This window comes from Nothobranchius furzeri, chromosome 11, assembly GCF_043380555.1.
Source record: "Nothobranchius furzeri strain GRZ-AD chromosome 11, NfurGRZ-RIMD1, whole genome shotgun sequence".
In the NCBI taxonomy this organism is placed as follows: Eukaryota; Metazoa; Chordata; class Actinopteri; order Cyprinodontiformes; family Nothobranchiidae; genus Nothobranchius; species Nothobranchius furzeri.
In genome coordinates, this window is record NC_091751.1 from 39,782,574 (window position 1) to 39,793,994 (window position 11,421).

The window sequence follows — 11,421 nt, forward strand, 5'->3', positions numbered from 1 at the left end:
ACATCATCCGCAAAAAGCAGAGACGAGATTCTCCTGCCACCAAACTCGACACTCCACACCACGACTGTGCCTAGAAATTCTGTCCGGCGGAGTCCAACCCTCACCGGGAACAGGTCCGACTTACTACCGGCTATGCAAACCAAACTCATGCTTCTCTGGTAAAGGGACTGAATGGCAAGTAACAGAAAGCCACCCACCCCATACTCCTGGAGCGTCCCCCACAGGGTGCCCCTGGGGACACGGTCATAAGCCTTCTCCAAATCCACAAAACACATGTGGACTGGTTGGGCAAACTCCCATGCCCCCTCCATCACCCTTGCATGGGTATAGAGCTGGTCCACAGTTCCATGGCCAAAACGAAAACCACATTGCTCCTCCTCAATCTGAGATTCAACTATCAATCGGACCCTCCTCTCCAGTACCTTGGAGTAGACATTTCCAGGGAGGCTGAGGAGTGTGATCCCCCTATAGTTGGAACACACCCTCAGGTCACCCTTCTTAAAGATTGGGACCACCACCCCGGTCTGCCACTCCACAGGAACTGCCCCACGCAATGTTGCAGAGATGTGTCAACCACGACAACCCTACAGCATCCTTAGCCTTGAGATACCCAGGACGAATCTCATCCGCCCCCGGGGCTCCGCTGCTGTGTAGTTGTTTGACTACCTCAGCAACTTCTGCCCCCGAGATTGGACAATCCATCCCCAGGTCCCCCGGCTCTGGTTCCTCCTTGGAATGCGCGTAGGGGAGATTGAGGAGCTCCTCAAAGTATTCTTTCCACTGTCTGACTATTGCCCCAGTTGACGTCAGCAGCTCCCCATCCCCACTGTAAACAGGGAGTTGCTGCCTTCCTCTCCTCTTCTTCAGCCTGACGGCTCCCCGAACCTCTGGTGTCCACTAGCGGGTACGGAGGTTGCCACCACGACTGGCACCGGCCACCTTGCGACCACAGCTAGCAACAGCCGCCTCAACAATCGCAGAGTGGAACAAGGCCCACTCTGAGTCAATATCCCCCACTGCTCTGAGGACGTGGTCAAAGCTCTGCCGGAGGTGGGAGTTGAAGACCGTCTTGACAGGTTCTTCTGCCAGGCGTTCCCAGCAGACCCTCACTATGCATTTGAGTCTGCCAGGTCTACACGGCATCTTCCCCTGCCATCTGATCCAACTCACCACCAGGTGGTGATCAGTTGACAGCTCTGCTCCTCTCTTCACTCGGGTGTCCAAAACATATGGCCGCAGGTCAGATTATATAACTACAAAGTCTATCATCGACCTGCAACCTAGCCTGCCTTGGTACCAAGTGTACCGATGGGCATCCTTATGTTCGAACATGGTGTTCACTATGGCCAAACTGCGGCTTGCACAGAAGTCCAATAATGAAACACCACTCGAGTTCAGATCAGGCGGGCCGTTCCTCCCAATCACACCCCTCCAGGTCATGCTGTCATTGCCCACGTGAGCATTGAAGTCCCTCAGCAGGACAGTGGAGTCCCCTGATGGAGCACTATCTAGCACTCATCCCAGGGACTCCAAAAAGGGTGGGTACTCTGAACTGATATTTGGCCCTTAAGCACAAACAACAGTCAGGACCCATTCCCCGACCCGAAGGCGCAGGGAAGCAACCTTCTTGTCCCCTGGGGTAAACCTCAGCACACAGGCAGAGAGTCTTGGGGCTAACAAAAAGCCAACACCAGCCCTCTGCCTCTAGCCCGGAGCAACTCCAGCAAAGGAGAGTGTCCAACCCCTCTCAAGGACTTGGGTTCCAGAGCCAATGCTATGTGTCGAGGTGAGTCAGACTATGCCTAGCTGGTACCGCTCAACCTCTGCCACAAGCTCCTGCTCCTTCCCCGCCAGCGAGGTGACGTTCCATGTCCCAAAAACCTGTTTCCTTGTCCGGGAATTGAACCGCCAAGGCTCCCGCCTCGGTTTGCCACCCACTCCACACTGCACCGTTTCCTTCTTGTTCCTCCTGCGGGTGGTGTGTCCACAGTTGGATGAGCCCATGTATCCGGTTCGGGCTGGGCCCGGCCGGGCCCTATGGGCAGAAGCCTGGCCACCAGGCGCTTGCTCACAGGCCCCAACCCCAGGCCTGGCTCCAGGGTGGGACCCCGGTAACCCTCCGGGCCGGGTACTCTGACTCTTTGATTATACATCCATGAAAGATCCTCTGAACCGTTCTTTGTCTCACCCTTCACCTAAAACCAATTTGTCATGGGAGACCCTACCAGGGGCACAAAGTGCCCCAGACAACATAGCTCCTAGGATCATTAGGGCACTCAAACTCCTCCACCACGATAAGGTAACGGTTCAAGTCAATTTCAACAAGAATATTTGCAAAGTTGCTATTTGTTTAATTGTGACCCATTCAGGCATGAAACATCTAAAAAACGAATAATTTCAGTGTTTCCACTGGAAGTTCTGCACTTTATCTTGAGTTGTTTCATCCCAAAGGGAACCTGGCCTTTTACATCACATTGAACTGCACTGATTTATAACCTGAAAGTCCTGAAGGTTTCTACTCTGCTTTGGTTGGTTTTGCAGCCTCCGATGTTGTGAGTTTTGACGGCAGCAGCTGCCTGCTGTACCGACTGACTGCCGGGTCGAGGCGAACATCGACAAGTGTGGTCACGCTGAAGTTTAAAACCATGAGGAATTCTGGGACGATCCTGCAGGTGAAGAGGTCGGACGGACTGAGCCTGAATCTGGAGTTAGAGAGAGGAAAGCTACTGCTGCTGCTCAGACGAGGTATTACTGAGAGGCACTGACATCCTTTTGTTGTTTCAGTTATGGATCTTAGTGAAAAGTTTAATCTGCAGAGTTGTTTGGGTCTCAAAGACATAAGAGTTGTTTTATAATCAAGGCTTCCAGGTTTGATAATAAACATTTCCTCAAGCGAGGAGCATAATCTTACCATGAGTCACTCAGCACCTAATTGAAACTTTTAATTAGTTTTTAATAGATGAGATGGCTAACACACTCCTCTTCCTGATTACATTTTGGCGCCCACTCTGCTACTACTTTCCAGTCTAGTTACTGCTATGATGGATGGTGTCGATTTGCTGTAGCATGTGTTAGGGCTGGACTCTTCAGGGCTCGGGACATGCCAGATGTGTGTGTGTGTGTGTGTGTGTGTGCGCGTGTGTGTTTTTGGGGTTATTAGGAGCGAACAATTAGTAAGCTTCAACTTACTTTTGGATTCTTCAATAAATTCTGTAAATATGGGAATATTTACTGATTTATTAATTAATTAAGATATTCTTAGATATACGGGGCACCATTCCCCTTTTTCCGGGGAAAAATTGAATCCAAAACTCTTATCAGTCTTTCTTGAAGTTCGTAGAATCCTTGGAGCAGAGACTTCTCTTCGACACAACAAAGCTACTGGACACAAAAATCTGAATTTTATAACATTTAATTAACAATTTGTCAAATGAATAAACAGTGGAATAGATGAATAATAACCATGTGATATGATTGAAGATGGATGTGTTTGCATGTGATGGAGGATGTATGAATGGGGTCCTTTGTTCTCACAAAGGAGTAGTGTGTGTGTGTGTGTGTGTGTGTGTGTGTGTATGGATTCAAAATGGAGTCTTGAATACAAGATGGCTGACCCCTTTGTCTGGCTAAAGTGTGGGTGGCAACTTGCACTTTAACTTCCAAAGCACTTAGAATCAGTAGTAACTTAACCTTAAATCACTCAAAACATTTCAAAAGATCATGAAACAACACAAAAGATTAATCACAAATTAATATCTTTTAGTTTCAGCCTGGCCATGACAGAAACCATTTTAAGATACCAAACAATGATCAATAAGCAGTTTATTCTTTCAAAATGACCCGACGGACGTGTTTGGGACGAAAGAGGAAAACACGAAGCTACTTTTTAAGCAATAGACGCGGTTTATTGCTTATTTGAGACTATAGAGGAAACGGGAGAAGGAAAGAATGAGAGAAAGAGATGAGTTTCTGATCACCAGAACAGTGAAGCGTCCCTCACTGTTTTGATTTGACGGTTCTCCGTGTTTCTCCGCAGCTTTCGGCGTCGTCCTTCGGTTTGATGCTTTCTCCGTTGTTTGGCTCCACGAGTGTTTCTCCACGGCTGGACACAAAGAAAACGAAGTTCCTTTTGGGCTGAGTTTGACAACTTACAGCGTTTCTGAGAGCTGGATGGAGTTGTTGTTTCCCTCCGCTGGTTCTGTGTCCTCAAACATCAGCTGGAGGGGAGCAGAAACGAGCAGATCAGCGGTCCCGTGGGCTCAACTTGGCTCTTAGAGCTTCCGCGTGCTCAAAGAAGTCGGAGCGTTCGACAAGCGTGTCCTCACCGCCAGGTATCCTGGGCAAAAGAACGAGGTTTCTTTGTCTCTGCTGAAGATTTATGGTCTTAGTTCGCGGGAAAAGCTCCACGGCTTCCCGCACATGCGCAGAACGTGTTTCTGGTACTAGGCGGTAACATCACCCAATGCTTCCGTGTGCAAAGCATCATGGGAAATGAAGTTTCTTGGCGCTGATGTGATTATTTGCTTTTCAGAGCAATTTAAGCACAGTCATTTTGGAGAAAATCACTGCATAGTAATTTCCTCATGAGGTCAGACCCTCAACATTCCCCCTTTTGCTTTCGGGGATCGCGCCCAAAGCTCGATCGTCGGAAGCACAGATGGGTTTGTTCCTCATGAACGTAGGTCGACTTGATTGTCGGAAGCACAGGTGGGTTTGTCCCTTAGGACGTTGGTCTCCTTGGACGCCTTTGTCTTTGGTCTTTGTCTTGGATCCTGGCGCCTTTGGTCTTTGATCCTGGTCAGGCACAAAGAGGATAGGAAACGGGATAGTCCCCAACGCGCATAACGAGAAGAAGCCACTCACGCAGGTGGTACGCAATGATGATGTCGTCCATGCGAGAGGTAGTAGTGTAGAAGGAGGAAGGTCGGTGGGCGGTTAACTCCACGAGTGGACACAAAGGCATCTCACCGCCGGCCATACAGTTCAGTTTATGGAGCACGCGGTGATGTACGAGATCCATAGTTCGCAAACGCGCATTGACCTATGTGGTCCCAAGATTCCCCCCTTTTTGGTCCAAAGGGTGGATCAGGACAGTCTTTGGGCTAAAACAAGGACCATAAAACTAAGAGGTACTACAATGTGCTGGTGCGTCAGACAGAGTCATTGACAGACTGAGCTGGGCCGGCACATAACCACTAGTTAATATGTGACCAAGTAAGAAACAAAAAATACAGAAAACCCAAAAAAAAAAACATATAACATCCAAGAAAATTCATAGCAACCTTGAGGTCTCATAAAATACATTCTTAGGTCATACATTCAGTGTGTAGCTTATAAAGAATGTGACATACTGCAACACTCAGATAAATATGTGAGGTAGACTAAAATGAGAACTACTCTTAGGGTTACAAAATAATAAAGAAAATGTTGCTCACCCCCTTTAGACAGGTGTGGTACATTCACGCTTGGAGTCTCCCCGAACGCGGTTACGAGGCACACCGTAGGTGAGCAAGTGCATCTTATCTTGGAGTTTATTAACACGCCTGTAGGCGGAATAAGCTATCACGGCCGTGATGAGCCATTCCATCCCCAGGGCGACCAATGTGCAGATTAAAGTCGTATAATTTGTCAATGTAGCGTCTTGGGCGTCAAAGTAAGTTCACGCGGGTTTTGTGTGAACTTAACAAATTTGGTTCCTTCAATCAGTAATTGTTGGTCAATTTCTAAATCGAAGGCAAAGTTATAACCCAGGAAAGAGTCCATGATCTCAAACTCTGAGTCATGCTGTTCGAGGGTTAAGGTGATGGAGTGTCAGGTTTCTAGTTCAAAGTGGAAATGCCTACCGTCCTTTCAAATACCAATGTTCAGCATCGACTTAAACCTATAGATGTGAGGTGTCACAATTATGGGAACATGTAACAGGAAACCGAATTCTAATCTTCTGCATCAACGTGAATGGGAATTGCACTACCTAAGCTGTACGCTAGGTGGATTTGTGAAAGGTGCACAGTAGAGGGGTAGCAGCTGTCAAGCTAACTTTGAGCAGGTCCAGTGGTACCAAGTACGGGGAAATACGACTTTCAACCAAGCTGTCCAGCGTGGAACTTACTTCCCTGAGCAGGTCCTGCATCAAATCTCTCACCACTCATGTGTACACAATATCCTGATGTATGGTTTCAGACAAAGTCTTGATTGCACGTAGAGATTCATTAATCAGAGCCTAGTATAAGTACCAGAGTACTCTGTAAGGTTTTAGTAGGTACATCCTGTTAGCGGTCTAGGAAGGAGTTTCTCTTGGTTAGTGAAAGTGACGGCGGGGGGGGGGGGGGGGGGGGGGGGGGGGGGGGTCTTTGTCGGTTAGTACATGTTAGTGGGTTAAACGTGCACTTTCCCCCCTTTCCATTTCCATGCATAGAACTATGTAGCGACTACGTCTACCTCCTGCGGGGAGTCTGGTCTCTGTACCCGCGGGGATGGTTTGACGTAGGGTTTGATTTGGTTTGCATGCACCCATTTGTAGACAGGCTCCTGTCTCGCTTTGGTGATGCGTAACCTGTATGCAACTGGAGAGAGTTTTGCCACGATCTCAAATGGTCCTGACCAGCAGGGCAGGAACTTCTTAGCTTTGCGTGCCGGTTGGGCGAACCGAAAGTAGAATACTTTGTCACCCACCTCGTATTCGCGGCTGGTTGTCTTTTGGTCGTAGTAGGCTTTAGCGCCTTCTACGTTGGTCTCCAGTTTCTTCTGAGCGTGCGCGAACGTAGCTCTGAGGTGTGTTTTCAAGTCTGCCACATACTGATGAGCGGTATAGGCAGTGGCAACACTGACATCCTCTGGGTGATACAGGAGGTGCAGTGGTAGAGTCATCAGTCTGCCGGTCATCATCTCAAAGGGCGTAACCCCCGTGGATCGCTGTGGAGTGGACCGTATGGCCATCAGGACCAGAGGGAGCTTGACGTCCCAGTCCTTCCCAGTGGAGCAGACGTACTTTTTGAGCATAGAGACGACCGTGCGGTTCATCCGTTCGACCTGTCCGGATGACTGTGGGTGATAGGGGAGGTGGAATCTCACTTCCACTCCCAAAAGTTCAAACAGGGACGTCATTACACTGGATGTGAAATGAGTTCCTCGGTCAGAGTCAATGCAGAGTGGAAGTCCCCATCGACTAAAAACGTGGTTAATCAGCAGTACAGCGGTTGTGACGGCTGTATCGTTTGGCGCTGGAAGGCATTCCACCCACTTTGTGAAACTGCAAGTTACAGTTAGCATATATTTGTTTCCTCTTGCCGATTTGGGAACCGGTCCAACCCAGTCGATCTGCAGGTGGGACCAAGGGAAGGTTATTCCCCTGCGTTGAAGTGGTGCTCTAGCAAGCGGCTGGGAGGGTTGAAACTGGGCACAGATGAGGCAGCCTTGGACATAGCTGTGTACGTCCTTGGACATCGACGGCCAATATGCTACTTCTGTCAGTGATGCGAGGGTAGCTTTTGCTCCGCGGTGACCTCCAACCGGAGTGTCGTGGGCGTAGGCAAGCATCACTACTCTGTGGTCGAGTGGAACAACCCAGCGCGGCGGGCTGTGATCGTTACGTATGTAAACTAACAAATCGTTTTGTAGTTTCAGATGCGCGAGTTGACGATGCAGGGTTACCAAATCTTGGCTTGCACCAATAGGTGGTGATGGTTGTTTAGACATCGGGCCCTTTTGGAGAAGCTCGCGGATGAGCTTCAGGTCAGGATCTTGTTCCTGCATGGTGACTAGGTCCGCGTCCTGTGGTTTTCTGCCTAGAAACACGGGTACCTCAACGGTCCGAGGTTCGTCTGCCTGGCTAGCATGGCGACGAGTAATCGCGCAGACCTCGTGAACGGCCTTGGGTGGAAGCCACTCGTCTTTGAATTCCCAGCAGGTTCCCTGGTCAGCACCGAGCTTAGCAAGGCGGTCCGCTTCGTCATTACCATCTTTCTCCGGACCTAGGGTCCTGGAGTGACCTTTGACCTTTTTCCAGTAGACCATTATGCCTTTCTCAGTGGTGAGCAGATCACACGCTAGGAATAACTCCGAGTGTTTCACGTCTCTGTTCCTGGCGTTTTTCATGTGGTTCTCCTTCCACATGGGGAAGTGAGAAATGAAGCTGTGTCTAGCGTAGTTTGAATCAGAGCAAAGGACGATTTGAGTGATGTCCAAGGCTGCCGCCTGCTGGAGGGTTATCAACACTGCAGCAATTTCGGCGTACTGACTAGACTTTTGGCCCAACAGGTAGTGATTTGGTTGCTTAGTGTCACAGTCCACCCAAACGACTCCAACCCCAGCACGGAGCTGGCCTTCGTGAAGGTAGGAGCATCCATCAGTGTAAACTTTCGGAAGCCCTTGGCAAACATTCTCATCAAAGTAGCGATGATTGGATGCGGTTGGGTAGACTGCGGCAGGTGTGTCCAGGGGGCCCATGACGGAGTCAGAGTCACAGTGCTGGCAGCCTGCTAGCCCTTGTCCTAGCGCTAGCTTGGTGTTCTGACCATACTTGACCTCAATGTTGTATCCTTGGAGCACCATCATCCACGTCGCAATGCGGCTGTTTGACACTCTTCCTTCGCGAAGTCGCTGGCTGTTTAGGAAGGTGACGGGCTGATGACACGTTTCAATGATCACTTTCTGTCCACCGATGTAACTACGAAAGTGTTCGACGGCCCAGACTGTAGAGAGGAGAGCTCTCTCGCAGTCTGAGAATTGGAGTTCCACCTTGCTCAGAGGCTTGCTGGCGTATGCCACAACTCTCATGTCCTGATCGTGTTTCTGCTTCAAAGCAGCGCTCAGGCAGTGAGAGGAGAAAGTAGCCTCTATGTAGAACTCTTTATCCTTGTCTGGGTAAGCCAGACAGGGTGCGGACGCCAACTTCTGTTTTAGGAACTGGAAGGAGAGTTCTTGGGGTCTGTCCCACACGAAAGGTGTGTCGTTCCGAAGCAGCTCAGTGAGGGGCCTCGCTGTTTCAGCGTACTCCTCAATGAACTGTCTGGAGTAGTTGCAGACTCCGAGGAAGCTCCTGAGTTCAGTCAGATTAGCTGGGGCTTTGATGTCCTGAATGGCTCTAATGCGTCCCGCTTGGGGCTCGACTCCATTAGGGCCAACCAGCAGTCCAACATACTCCACTTTGGTTCGACACCACTGTCCCTTGACAATCGCCAATTTAGCTCCGGCGTCAGCGAGCTGTTGCAGCACGTGACGGAGTTCGGCCAGGTGCTCCTCGAAGGTTCGACTCCTCATCAAGATGTCATCGACATATATGAGGTTCCCTCTGGAAGCAGCATCTGACATGGCTTTGTGGAGGAAGATGTTGAACTCGGCAGGTGAGTTAGAGTAGCCAAAGGGGCAGCGGTTCCAAGTATATTGGCGATTTCCAAAGGAGAAAGCCAGTTTATACTGGTCCGCCGGCTCAACCTTCATGGTCCAGAAGCCGTTGGCTATGTCAACCGTAGAGAAGAAACGAGCATCTCTGACTCTGGCTAGCTCCTGATCTAAATGGATCATAGGCCACCTGGAGAGAGGTACTTGTTTGTTCAGTGCACGATAGTCTATGGTGAGACGCCATTTCCCAGTCGGTTTCAGAACCGGCCAGATGGGAGAGTTGTAAGTGGAGTTACACTCTCTGATGATGTTTTTCTCCTTCAGCTGATCGAGGATCTCCTGGATCGACTCATAAGCAGCGAGGGGAATCTTGTACTGACGTACAAAAGTAGGAGGGGCATTCGGGTTCGTTGGAATGCGAACCGTATGCAGGTTTGTGAGTCCACAGTCCAGGGAGTCCCTGGACAAGATGGACTGAAACTCATAGAACAGGCTTCTAAGCGCTGCTCTCTGCTCCTCTGACTCCAGCGCATCCGCTTTGTCAAGCTGCTGGCTGACTTCGGCCTCGAAGCCGTCATAAGGTTCAGAGGAGGAGGGTCTCTGGTGTTCCGGGCTTTCAACCGGTGACTCAGAGGGTTGAGTATTTATTGCAAAAACCGTTAGACACTGACCGCTGTCAGTATCTAAGGTTGCACTGCAAATGGGTTCCTCAGGAAGGGCTTCATGCCGCTTGATGGTAATCATTTGTGAAGGGAAAGTACTGAATGTGTCTACACCAACCTGTCTGTCGTTCAAGAACAACGGAAGTTGTCCGATCACGGGGACTGAAAGTTCGAAGTCATGGAATGAGCTATCTATCAGCATGCCCAAGGGCTTTCCTGCCGGCATGTGGATAGGACTCCGGGTCGGATTTTCGACCAACAAGTAGGCAGAACGATTGTTCAGCTCCAAGAGTGGCGTGCCACAGACGGCTAAGTTGAGCTCCAAGAAGTGTGGTGATGGCTGGAAGAAGGCCTGTGTGCCTGGCAGCTTCTGATGCTTCATCAGAGTCAGACGAACAGGCACTCCTTTGACCTGTGGGGGCAGAACCGTGCTGGCCTCAACCACTGCACGGCAGGCCTGTGGAATGGTCTGACCGGACAGCAAGTGTTCAGGGCCTTCTGAGCGAGGCTCAGAGGAAGGTGTGGCCCGGGCCCAAAGGACTTGATTGCAAGTGTCCAGCTGGGCACCGAGTCGAACCAGCAGATCTGCTCCAATGAGTGCAGGTGGATCAAGCTGTGGTATGATGCTGAATGTATGTGTGAGCTGTCTTGCTCCAAGTTGGATAGTCAGAGAGCAGACCTCTGGCGCTTTCAGGAGCCTCTGCGGCCAAGTAGGTGACAAGAGCCGATGGCTACGTGTCACACTGACCAGAAGGGGTTCCTTCTGACGCAGGTGTTCAAACGTCTGCTGGCTGATGGCTGACTTTTCAGACCAAAGAGCAAGGCGAGCATCTGAGATGTGGGTGCAGTTGATGGTAAGACCACCAACTATGTGTAGTGCATATGGCTGCAGGCTGACGTTCTTCAGCGAGCAGAGAAAAGATGAATGTGTGCGGAACGGAGTTCCAGGAGCGGTTTCATGCCTTTGCAGGCGGTCATCGTCTGTGGGAGCCGTAGGGAGGGGCATGACCTTGGAACAAGGGTTTTGCGGCTCACTTATGCTGACCTCAAGAATGGAGGATGGTCGGCTGCTATCTGGGTTCCAGGGCTTAGGTGTGTCCACCTGGGCCCACAGTTGACCCTTCTGGCAGTCGATGAGGGGAGCTAGACGTTCAAGCAGGTCCTGACCAATGAGAAGTGGTTCAGTGTCTAGCTGGCAGACATAAAACGGGTGAACCAGAGTCATGTCTTGGAAGGTGATATCCAGCCACGCCCGGTGAGTGATACACTCCCGGGTCTGGGTGTAGCTGGTGATTTTCAGGTCACAAGGTTCAACCTGGACTGGTTTCCCGAGCGACCGCATGGTGTCAGACACGCGATGGAACAATGTGGAGCACATCAGGGTGATTTCTGAGCCGGTATCCAGCAGAGCATCAACCTG

General features: G+C 50.3%; 1 protein-coding gene across 3 annotated transcripts in view; it reads left to right on the forward strand.

Annotated features, from left to right (window-relative positions):
* The window catches only part of LOC107383449 (contactin-associated protein-like 4), a 164,854-nt gene that overhangs the window by 76,531 nt on the left and 76,902 nt on the right, over positions 1 to 11,421 (forward strand). For all 3 annotated transcript variants that reach the window (XM_054743198.2, XM_070541545.1, XM_070541546.1), the window contains exon 5: positions 2,542 to 2,745. In XM_054743198.2, the coding sequence (XP_054599173.1) occupies positions 2,542 to 2,745 (204 nt within the window). The remainder of the gene's footprint in view (positions 1 to 2,541; positions 2,746 to 11,421) is intronic.